This window comes from Marmota flaviventris, chromosome 1 (assembly GCF_047511675.1).
Source record: "Marmota flaviventris isolate mMarFla1 chromosome 1, mMarFla1.hap1, whole genome shotgun sequence".
NCBI classification, from domain to species: domain Eukaryota; kingdom Metazoa; phylum Chordata; class Mammalia; order Rodentia; family Sciuridae; genus Marmota; species Marmota flaviventris.
In genome coordinates, this window is record NC_092498.1 from 93,951,710 (window position 1) to 93,964,690 (window position 12,981).

Sequence of the window (12,981 nt, forward strand, 5' to 3'; positions counted from 1 at the left end):
GTAAGTGATATTCTAAGATAATGTCAAGCTGGATGATAACTTTTTGTATCCTGTATACGTAACAGGAAAAAGTACTCTTATGAGGCAGCATGATAAAGCTGATCAAAGACTTGGCTTTGTTGCTTATTAACTGTGCAACTTCTGCAAATTACTTATCTGAATCTTGCTTTCTGCCATGACCAAACAAGCAAACAAGCAAACAAAACAAAACAAAACAAACAAACAAACAAAAAACCACCTTAATTATTGCTTTGAAAAGATTTTGTGAGGACTGGTTATAAAATATGTGAAGGGGCTCAAAAATATTTGTTGAGTGAATAGGTATTAATGCTTAATAAGGGTACCTTTGATTATTTAGTCTAGTGTGTGTCACACTTTAGATACTTTCTGTCTACTCATGCTTCTCAGGGAGAAGATTTAATTTAAGAATTATTAAATTAAGATAATTTAGGAATTATTGTTTTCACTTTAAATAAACAAAAACAAAAAGCTGTTGCAAATTATATAAGTGGACAAATCAAAAGTAAAATATCCCACTGCTCAACCCATACTTTAGAGGTAACCATTCTTAAATTTGATATATATCCTTTTAAATATTTTTTTAGTATGTATAAATATAAAATTTTAAAACACAAGTTTGGGCTCTACTCAGTATTCTGCAACTTGAGGTTTTCACTTAACATTGTGAATATTTTTTTCAGGTCTAGTATTCTCTTCACATAGTTGAACTCTGTAATTTATGGCACAACTTTCCTATTAAGAGACGATTGATTAGGTTATTTCTTATTTTTTGCTGTTTCAACCACTGTTGCTGTGAGCATCCTTGTGTAAACATTCTTTGAGGTAGGTACTAGGATAAATATCTAGAAGAGGAACTCCCAAACAGTACACGTATTAATTAGACTTCACAAACTTGCAGAGATAATGTTATAAGATGAATTGTGTCCCTCAAGAATTTACATTTGAATCCCTTTAACAACACCCCCCCCACATACCCCCCCCCCCAACACTGTATGAGTCCAGATTTAAAGATGGGGCCCTTAGAAGGGTGATTAAGCCAAATTGTGATCATTAGTGCTGTCTTAATCCAGTCTGATTGGTGTCAGAAAAGGAAATTTGGATGCACAAAAAGAATCAAAGATGTTCAAGAACAGAGAAAAGACTATAAGAGGACATAGAGAAGATGCCCATCTGCAAAAAAAGGAGAAAAGCCTCAGCAGAAACTAAACTTACTAATACCATGATCTTGGAATTTTAACCTCTGGAACTGTGAGAGAAAATAGACTTTGGTTATTTAGGCCACCCACTCTATTTTATTTTAGATGCCCTAGCAAACTGAAAGTTCTTCTCAAAGCCTTGAAGGCCCTCTTTGGGTTAAGGCCCCTTTGCTATAAAGGAAGCTGTTCTAGTCACTTGCACCCCACCTCTGTCCCTCCCTTCATTGTCCTTACCCTCCTTCCTTGTTACAGTTTATTTAATAAAGTATTTATTATGAAACTTGGAGACTCTCCAGGATCTTTGGGGTTTTGTGAATAATTTATTTTTTAAAAAATAATTTTAGTTGTAGGTGGGACACCTTTATTTTATTTATTTATTTTTCATGTGGTGCTGAGGATCAAACCCAGTACCTCACATGTGCTAATGCTCTACCACTGAGCTACAACCCCAGCCCACAATTTATTTATTTTTTGAAGTATCTCCTTTTGTCATTAGATTACAGGAAGACATTATTAAGATATTTTCCCATTCAATTATCCTTACCTTTCATTATATGAACTACAAAATAGTAAGAAGAAAATTAAGAAAATCTTTATCACAAAATGTTTCCCACATTTCTTTCTTTGATTGATGGGAATAAAGAGCTTACTTTTGTAGATCACTTTAAGTTCATTAAATAAGTCTTTTGATTCACATAATTAAATCATCCTAAATAAACCTAGTGACTAAGATAATGTACCCTTTAAATCTTAACACATTTCTTTTCCCTGACCACCCCTCTTCCCTCATTACTTTGAACCTTCGTTTGTGCTCCTTTGAGAAAGATGTAGGAAGGAAACTTAAAATTACTTGAGGATCTGCATTCTGCTCTGTAGCCATCCTCAGTAACCTTCACATATTTGACATTCTTTTGATTTCCTGAAGAAGTGACTCACCCAAAATTATAGCAAGAGTACTTGGAATAATTGGTCTCAAGGTCTTCTGATATTTTTTTTTCCTTCAGCAATTCATTTTACCCATAAAGCAAAAAACTGCTTTGCTGAAGATTATTGCATACTGGTGAAAAAAGGAGAGAAAGAGAGAGTGTACTTGCCAGGGATTGAGAAGAGGCTTTTTACTTTTGTGCTTGTTTTTCCCCCTTCTCTTTTCAGAGATCACTTTGGTTGTTTAAGTACCTTAGGTCTGTGAAGGGTTGTGTTTACTTTTCACTAACAGGTTACTATATCTTTTGGAAGCTGAGTCAGGCCTGCCTCTTATCTAGAACTGTGCAGGAGAGAGGACTTCAAGTAGCTGGGCTGAAAGGCAGATTTCTTTCCTTAGCCCACTTCTCCAATGGCAGAGACAGCTAAACCTTTCATTTGACTGAATGGAAATGGTGTGCGGGAGAGAGAGGGAAAAAAAAAAAAAAAAAAAAAAAGCAGAGAAAACTGCCATTTGAAAACTGGGAGGAAATTATTTAGGAAAAATTTTGTCCGCCCCACCCCCCTTTTTTTCCTTTCCCCCTCAATATATTTCTTTCTCTCTCTGTTTTTTTTTTTTTTTTTTTTTTTTTTTAGTAGTAAGGATTGAACTCCAGGATGTTTAACCACTGAGTCACATTCTCAACCCTTTTTCTATTTTTTATTTTGAGACAGGGTCTTGCTAAGTTGCTTAGAGCTTCACTAAGTTGCTGAGGCTGGCTTTGAACTTGTGATCCACTTGGCTCAACCTCCTGAGTTGCTGGGATTACAAATGTGTGCTACCACACCCAGCCTCTCAATGTGTTTCTTTTTTTTTTTTCAGAGTAGAAATTAGAAGTTTATTAAAGGACAGCAGAAAAGACTTCTCCCAGAGGAAGAAGGGGACCCAAGAGGTGGAATCCCATCTCAATGTGTTTCTATGAATGTACAATGGAAATTGGGAATAAATGAAGGAACAAGGGCTGGGGTTGTGGCTCAGTGGTAGAGTGCTTGCCTAGCACATGTGAGGCTCTGAGTTTGATCCTTAGCACCACATAAATAAATAAATAGAATAAAGCTATTATGTCCCTCTATAACTAAAGATATTTTTTAAAAAAGAAGGCACAAATATGAAAATACCATAATAATCTCTATTTTGTAATATTCAAGTTCTATTTTTTTTGCCTTTTTGATGTTTTTAAATTCAATTTTCTAAGCCATATATGAATCTCTACAATAAATGCAATCATTTCCAATAAATAGGAATGCCTACTATGTACAAGGAATTATGCTAAATTATATTAGGTTCACTATATTAGATTCTGCATTAGACAGCTAAGATTTAGTCTGCCTCAGGGTCTGCAGTCTCAGTGAAAGTCATGCATGGTCATGGTCATGTGTGCTCACATGTTTGGAAAAACAGCTATTTCATAAGAGAAAACATTTTAATTGTTTAGTGCTCATTGATAGCAACTGTTGCTGATGCTTAGCTCAAACCCAAACTTATTTTAAAATAATGAACAATTAAATAAGCACTTTTATAAGAAACAAGGATTTCAGAAGAGTTTGCTCACTTGTATGCCATAAATCATGAAAGGGGGAGTTACAACCATGCCATATGTAGATCACAGAGCTACACAGTAATATCGTATCATCTGCAATACAGCTGCTTCATTTAAATTCAAATTCTAACATTTATAGCTGTGTACATGATACAAAAAAATCATATTTGAGAAAGTAGAAGATTTGGTAGGTAGCTGATTTAGAGTTAGAAAGTCTTTTCTAACTCTGTATCTTAGATTCTAGGAGGACATAAATATAGCCTTTGGGAATAACAACTAAAATGGAAAATATCTACAGTTGAACACTAGTGTTTAATCCTGTATTGCTACCATTCTGGATGATAAAGATAGTCATTATTTTGATTTCATAAAATGTTTATCTGTTTATATTGTTCTACTGGCAGGATGTTATTATTTGTAATAACATCCACAAATTTCTGGAAACTAATAAAGGTAAAAAGAGTATTAATCAAAAACCATAAATAAGACATGATAATGATTCCTTCTATAGAAAGGATTATATCAGGAGTAACAATTACAAATACTACCATGTGTTCTTTTACTTTTTATCAGATGCTTAAGTACCTCTTTAATACTGGATTCAATCAATATCAAATGATTAGAGGTATAGTATAAGAATCTCTGTTGCTGGGAGCCTCATGAAGGAGGGGAATAAGGACATACTCTTTTAAATATTACTAAGCATTTGTCCTTCAACAGTCAGTCTCCATGGTAATCCAGTGCATTTGTTTCACTTATGGCAAGCATATTAATCTGGCACAGGGATTTCCTTCTTCTCTGCATTTCCAGTTTTCCTGGATATGAGTTCTCTAAGGTTCACCTTCAGAAAACAGTCACTCATGCAGGCCTAGAAAAAGGACAATTGGAGAGGGCTGTTTTCTTACTGCTTGCTAAAATGATAGCCAAGTTCTAAGCGATTTCATCTACATAAAGTTACTTAAGTTCAATTCAATTCACTTTCAGGAAACTCTTATATAGCAGGAGATATTTAATCACTGCCAAAGTCAATATATTAAGTCTGGTTGTTGAAGGCAGCTAGTTTCCCATAGAACCATGTGTCCCTATTTCCTATTTCAGTCAGTTTCTGATTCAGTAGTAGGAAACACCAAAGGGAGTTGGCAGCAATGGCCTTTCCACTTATAATAGATTTTCTTTTATGTACTTCGGATTTTTCTCCAGTATTGTTTTCAGGGGTATTTCTACTGTGTAATCAGATTGGATAGCTCTACAGCAAGGTGCTGATTGGCAAGAAAACTCTGAGGTAAATGATTTCCCTCTTTTCCTTTACTCCCAGAAGCAAGTGTGTTGCCAGTCTATTACCAAGTATAGGAGTCCTCTCCAAGGCAAGTGGGACTGTCATCTGAATGAGAACTAAGTTTCCATAAAACTTGGAACTTCAAAACTCCTTTGGACTCCAGTGATAAACTGGGATAAATCTGACCTTCTGAGGCAGTCTGGCTGGTGGTGGTGGGGTTGGAGGGAAACCCTCCTGAGGTAAAGAATTTAAGAATGGGAGCTATTTATTCTAACTTTTTTTTTTTTTCCTTCTTCTGTTTTGAATCTCTGGGCTTCAAGTTGCATGGTTCTTTGATTTTATTTTGTTATTATTGCTGTATCTTTTGTTTTTCTATTGTGAAGTTTGATCTCTGAACCTTGTCTTAGGCCCTTACAAAATTTTAAAATCTTAAATAAAATCAGTTTACTTCTCTTGTGGTTTCTTCAACTAAAAATGAGAATAACACCCACTTCACAAAATTTTATATGGATTAAATTAGATTGTTGTGAAATGATTGGCTGTAAAATTATCATTTTCATGTCAACTATGAGGTTATTACAGGTAGTCTTGGTGCTACCACTCAAGACAGCATTTTGGTCCATTTTTAACATAATTATCAAAATAAGAATATCTGTGTAACATTCTATAGTTTACAAAGTACATCTACCTAAAAAATAGTTTTACTTATGCATACTTTGTTATTAACCCTGAGTTTTGATTGTTTTTAATTGAATATAATATAAATTCTGGGATTTTGGAGGAAATGTTTGAATTAAGAAATATTAAGATAGCTGGGAATACAACCCAGATTTGAATTCATGCTTAGCTTATGTGAGGTCCTGGATTCAATCCCCAGAATTCTCCCTCCCATCTGATAATAAAAAATTAAGCAGCCGTATGCTAGAATTTTGGCAAACTGACATTCACTAATTATTTAACACATCTACACTGAACACATAGTGCTGTTGCAGCAATTATCAATCTTGCAGTCTCAGGACCCCTTTTCATTCTTAAAAATTACTGAGAAATGCAAAGAGTTTTGTTTATGTGTAATATAACTGTTGATATTTACTTATTAGAAATTAAACGTTTAAGGATAGGATTGTGACTCAGTGGCAGAGCGCTTGCCTAGCATATGTGAGGCACTAGATTTGATCCTTAGGACAACATACAAAAATAAATAAAATAAAGTTATTATGTTCATCTACAACTAAAAATATTTTTTAAAAAATATTATTTACTAATTCATTTTAAAAAAGAATTCATTACAATTCGTTAAATACAACACGCACACATAAACAACACATTTTTTTATGAAAAAATAATTGTATCCTCCAAAATTAAAAAAATAGTTTGAAAAATGGGGTTTACCCCCACCTTTTTTTGCAAATCCTTTTAATCTATAGCTTATCAGAAGATAGCTTTATTGTTTTGTGTTTTTGCATTCAATCTGTTGCAATTATATACTTTATGTAGCCCCTAGAAAATGCTAGTATGTGTTCATTAGAGAATGAGAATGAAAGTTTTCTTTTTTTAAAGTCTGGTATTCCAATTAAGATTGACCTTAAATTAAAGATTAATGATAAAATATTGACTATAGGGACAACTGCACATCTCAAAGATACCTCTGCCAGGGTTCCCCCTTCCATACTTTAGCTACTTTTCTAGTACAGAGTATCCAGTTATCACTGAAAAATGGTTGCTGAATGAAGTAACAAATACCATACCTTGTGCTGGGGTTACACAGGTGAATGAGACAAGAGTCCCTGCCCATAAGGAGTTTAGCCTCCATTGCAAGAGAGGTATTTACAAAACTGTGATTTTAGTACCACTATAGGAATAAATACAAAGGTGTTATTGGACTCTTGGGAGATCAAGGAAGGCTTTTAGAGAAAATCATGGCTAAACTGACATTTAAAGGAAAAGCTAGGTAAGGAATATAAGGATAGAAATGAAAATGGAGTTCCAGATGGAGGCAGCAGCAAAGATTGCTATAGTTTAGAGACATGAGTCATAGTAAGTTGGCCAGAAATGTGTTATATATCATGTAAGTTTCCTGAAAAAAGTCTGAAGAAATTAAACAAGAAACTGAAATAGAAAAAGCATTGAAAGTATAATGTGAATGAGTTATAGGCACCACAGAAAGGTTAGGACTTGAGGCAGGTGACACTATTGGCTTAACTAAAATAGTAAAGATGGAGAGAAATGGAGATAGTAGATCGAGATAGGAAGGCAAATACAATAGGACTTTCTGATGGCTATAGGAAGAGGTTAGAGAGAGAGAAGGACTGTATAATATTCAAATTTTTGATTTACATAAGTGTTTTGATGATGATACTAGTTAGAGATTGGAAACATAAAAGCAGGCATAAAGAAAATGAGAGTTTTAGTTTGGGATATATTGTTTCAAGATATTGTGGAGGGCTGGGTTGTGGTTCAGTGGTAGAACACTTGCCTAACACATATGAGGCACTGGGTTCTATCCTTAGCACTGCATAAAAATAAATAAAATAAAGGTATTGTGTCCATCTACAACTTAAAAAATATTTTAAAAGATATTGTGGAACATCCAAGATAAACATTTTGAAGATAATCAGGTACATATACTTGTAATCAGAAGAGACAACTGGACTAGAAACTTAGATTCAGGAGACATTGGCACATATAATAGCATACTGAAGATAAGGAGAGCACAAAAGGAAAGTACAAAGAGATAGGGACAATTTGACTAGACCACAATTCTGAGGCACATTTACACTTAAGTGACAGGCCAGAAAGAGGTCCTGGAAGGTAAAATAAAGAGGCCAGAAATCTACGAGGAAAAGTAAAAAATTGTAGTTTCATACTATCAAGGGGTGTGAATTCAGGAGGCCAAGGTTATCAAACGCTGCAAAGAGGTCAAGCAAGGGGTCCACTTGATACTCAAAGTTGCTGGTGGCCTTGTTGAGAATTTCAGTGAAGTGGCATGGGCAGAATCCAGAAACTCACTGAATAAATAACCCTTTGAGCAAAATTCCAGGGAAGGCAGGAGGAGACAGAATGCAAAGAGACAGATATATGTACCTCAGAGGATGGCAGGGGATTAGGGGAGGTAGTTTATTCATAGTGCCAGGTACAGTGTGGATGCAGGTAGGTTTATGAGTGTGAAGACAGGGAATTGTTAGAGTTCCTCTTTCATAGTTTGTATTTTTTTTTGTTGAGAATAATGAGGAAGGAGTTTTGAGAATAATAAAGAAAATATGAAGAGACTGATGTAGAAAATGGGAAGAGAGCTAACTAAGAAAAGAAGCATTGCTTGGCAAAGTTGAAGGCTCATTCAATGTTGGACACTATAAATATGTAGTGGAAACAATCTATGTGGTTTGTCTGGAATTTCAGTGTTTATTTTTTTTTCTTTTAGACCTATATATGAATTAAAAGGTTAGGATCTAGGCTATATTTTTTAAACAAATGTAATCCTGTAGACTGTACAATATAGATATTTATTTATTGATTTTATACAATATAAAACCAATAAATTCTCATTCTTTGTATAACCCCACATATAATTTACAACACACACACACACACACACACACACACACACCCCAACACTGGCTATTAAACCTCTTTATAGAAAAAGTTCCACAGGATATCATCATGTTATTGTCTGTAATCCTTCATGTAATTTCCATGGAAAGTCGTGAAGTTACTGTGTGGGGTGAAATTTGTATGATAGCATGAACAAATTTCAGGCAAGTTACTTATTAATATTTACATTAAAAATGCATCCTTTTCAGAGCATAAGATGACAATTCATTCTCTCATACCCATTAAGAGATCTTTCTTAAATATTCAAGAGAGATGGGGGAGGGGACAATATTTTTTTCTTCACAGACTATTAAATTGTATCAGCAATAGTACATGACTTAATTTTATATTCCAAGTCAATCTATATGTAGGTAATATTATTAAGCATTTATTATGCACCAGGAACATGTTATTAGTCTATTGAACTCTTACAAAAAAACCTTGTTAGGCAAACATTATCTTCATTTATAGATAAGGAAACTAGATCACAAAAGGTTAAGTCACTTGTCCTTAGTCAAATGCCTAATAAATGGTGAGCTAGGATTTGAAACCAGGTATTCTAACTTCAGAGTCCATAGATTTACCCTCCCTACTACATTGCTCTTTCAAAATAGAAACTTATGAAAGTTCCCAAAGTAAAATACTTTAAGTTTCAGAAATTTAACACAATGGTTGGGCAGATAAGTTCTAACAGACTAGATGAGCAATTCAATAAAAATGTAGACTTATGAAACAGCATATATCAAGACACAAGTTGTTTTCTTAAAAAAAAAAAAAAAAAAATCCTTCCTTAAAAAATTTACTTGGAGGGGCTGGGGTTGTGGCTCAGCGGTAGAAGGCTCGCCTAGCATGTGTAAGGCGCTGGGTTCGATCCTCAGCACCACGTAAAAAGTAAATAAATATAATAAAGGTATTGTGTCTAACTACAACTAAAACAATAAAGTTCAAAAAAATTTGCTTGGAAATATTTCAAGCACACAGAAAAGTATAGAAAATTACAACTGAAAAACTATGTACCCTTCACCTACCTTTAACAAATCTTAATGTTTTGCCTGCTACATTTCCTGCAGATTACTTTTAGTAGAAAATAAAACATTAGAGATACAATTAAACCCTTCCGGTTACATTCCCTTCTCTTCCTCTCCGGAAGTAACCATTATTCTGAATTGATATGTAGTCTTTCTTCATGTAACTTTTACAGTTTGATTTCAAGTTTTTATTTTTAAACTTTTGTGGAATACTACATATATCTTTTTGCGACTTGCTCCCCTCCTCATTATCAAGTTAACGCACTCTATGTTAACTAGTAGCTTTAGTTCATTGATTTTCATTTTTTAGTATTTATGTATGTCATTTTTTCCAACAATGTAACTTATTTATCCATTTTATCAGAGGACATTTGTTGTTTCACTAATATAAACTATGGGGCTATGAACATTCTTGAGCTGCTCATGGCAACTTTGTATATATATGCACACAAAATTCCTTAACATGCGGTTGAATAAAGAAAGATCACACACATGCATGATCTTTATAACCAAGAGAGCCATCAGTTTCAAGAATGGTACAAAAGTCCATGAGTTGTTTTGGGCAAAGTGAGGCCACTTTCAGTAAGAAGCAACTGGGGAGGGTTCACATATAACAGTGATATCAATCGCTACAGTACAAGATCACACAGCCTTTCATGACTCTTTTACTGTTACTCAATAGTTTCACGTGTGCCCATTCATTTCCTCAACTAGAGCGTGAAGACCGAACCAGGCACTAACAAGGCAGGTCAACACTAGTGTGACCGTGAAGCCTGGAAAGGAGGCTGCGGCACCCAATCTGTGGCTGTGCCAGGCCACTAGAAACTGACAGCGAGAGGGAAGAGTCGGCCTAATTTCACTGTGTCCGGAAAGTCAAAAAAACGGGGATGGATGGGGGCATGGACACCTGCTTCTAATTGTCTCTTAACTTTCACAAATACGCCAGGAGCCTAGGGGCCCACATAGCCCCCGCCCGGAGGGCAGTTTCCCAGCCTGTCTCTTTCAGCGGCGCCTCTTTTTGCTTTACGCCAATTCCGTAAGGAAGAGCTGAGGCCAACCGGGCGGCTCCCGCAGTTACAAAGTTGACGCGAAATTTCGCGGGGCGGCACTGAAGGCAGCCATCTTTAATCCGGGCAAGACCCCACCCTCGTACCCCACCGACCACTCCTCAATATCTCCAGGATTTTCACCGAAAAACGTAACGCAGTAAGCCTTAGAGGCACTGCTGAAGAAACTTATAAAGAGGCCCGACTATCCACAACCATGGAGATACCAAATGCGGCCAGCTGAAACATGGCGGCTAAACCCGAGCAGCGAAACAGCACTGACGCCAATGAAGTCATACTCGAAACGCGGTGAGGCGACGGGGTTGGGGAGGGAGTAATCTCGCGAGATTGTAGGCAGCCGCGGCTCGGCCCGGAAGCCTCGTCTGAGGGGGCGGGGGGCGGAGGAGGGAGCGGAGTCGGACTGGAGCCAGTGGAGGAGTCCGCCTGCTGTCGCTTGCGTAAGCGGGTCGGAGACGTCGGGAGGCTACGCCGCGGAATTGGCGTAGGCGGCTTTGGAGAATCGGCGGGCTGCGCTGCGCCGGGGCTGGTCGCGGAGGGGGGAGGGGATGTCGGTCAGTGCGAGATCCGTTGCTGCTGAGGAGAGGAGCGTCAACAGCAGCACCATGGGTGAGTCTCAGCTTCGGGCAGCCGCGGCTCAGGGTTGGCGGCTCCGGATGCGGGGGGCTCTGAGACCGCTGTGCCGAGCTAGGGGAACGCCCTGAGGCGAGGCGGGGGGCAATGGTGAGGGGAGGGGAGGTGGGAGCGACGGCGGGCCCGGGGCGCGGCGGCGGCGGGCCCGGGGGGAGGGGAGGTGGCGGCGGTGACAGTTTGAATTGAACGTGTGGAGAGCCCAGGCGGCGGCATTTCCTGTGCAGCAGCGGGCGGGCCCGGGGCGCGGGGAGACGTGAGCCGCGGCCTCCACGGCCGGAGCAGCCAGAGCGGGGTCCTGTTAGCTAGCCTTCCCTCCCTCTCTTCCCTCAGCCTCCTCCCGGGCCCACAGCTCCCGCGGCCCTGCTTTCTCTAGTCACCGTCCGTAGCACCCTGGGCAGAGGTCCTCTTGTGGGGAGTGGGCCTGGCTAGGAGGATGGGGATGTGTGTGCGCACTCGGGCGACGGTGCTGTGTGGGCCGGCCCCGGGAGGGCGGCGGCGGGGAGGGAGGAAGAAGGATGCACCAAGCTGAGGCTGCGGTGGAGGCAGCGGCAGCGGCAGTGGCAGTGGCGGCTGCAGCTCCCACTACTGCGTCGCCTACTCCCTTCCCTTTCCCTGCCTCTCGGCGTTGCCTTTCCCTGGGCGCAACCCAGAAGGCCAGTGGCTGGCTGGCGAGTATTGAGGACCGAGGATCCGGGGCTTGGCTCGAGGTTTGGGCTTAATTTTTAGGAAAAGGGGAAAGAGAATGTCTGGAAGGGCGCCCCCCGGAGGAGGTGGAAAAGAGTGGGAAGGGTCCCTGGAAAAGGGAGGGAATGGAGATAGGGATTGGTGAAGGTTAAGGAAATTAATTTTTGAAGTAATTTCAGTTATTTTTAGTTATTCTCTTAAGAAGTCCTTTCATTTCCTTTCCTCCCCCACATATTGGAAAAAGAACAGCCCATTTCATTCACATTTTCCACTCCTGAGTTCCATTTCATACTGTGTGTGTAGTATGAAATAAGCAACTGAGTTTTTTTTTTTTTTTTTAAACACATTTCCATTTGCTAAGTTACTTTTTTAGAGTACACTGTTTCAGATCTGGTTTTTTATAGCTGTAGGGAAAGAATCTGTGATATTCGCGTCCAGGTGTTTGCTTAGTTACTGAAATGATAACTTATTACTTAAATTCTTGTAAGCGTATTGTTAAATAGTTCAGGTTTAGGAATTATTTCTTTTGGCTTTGTTTTTTTTTTTTTGGCTTTGTTTTTGATGAAATAAGAATATCTCCCGGAGTGCCCTTGAATCCAAATGAACAGGTAATCTAGATTCACAGGATTTCGCTTGTTTTACATATTTATGTGTGTATAGAGGATGGGTATAATCAGCCCTCCCTGCCATGTGAAGATTATACATAGGTTAAGAGGAAACTCTTAGGCTTTAAATCTTGTCTCTCTTTAGTGATGAGATTTAAAGAATCCTGATAGATTGTAGGATGGATATAAACAATTACTAAACCAGTTACAGATGCCTGGATTTCTTATTTCTCCAAACAGCAGGGAGCTAGGGGTAGTATATTAGGTGGGGGGTGGGGAGCAGGAAACAGTCTTTCATCCCGCCCAGCTGTTCAGTGGGTGGGACTGAAGGAGATAGGGTTGAATGGAGTATGAAATAAACGTGGAAGTTACATAGATGGTT

The 12,981-nt window shown here is 38.4% G+C and overlaps 1 protein-coding gene across 1 annotated transcript in view; it reads left to right on the forward strand.

The window, feature by feature from the left end:
• Positions 1-11,086: 11,086 nt before the first annotated feature.
• Positions 11,087-12,981, forward strand: part of Septin7 (septin 7) — a 98,501-nt gene continuing 96,606 nt past the window's right edge. Inside the window, exon 1 of the mRNA XM_071614001.1 lies at positions 11,087-11,286. Coding sequence (XP_071470102.1) covers positions 11,226-11,286 — 61 coding nt within the window. The 5' untranslated portion in view covers positions 11,087-11,225. The remainder of the gene's footprint in view (positions 11,287-12,981) is intronic.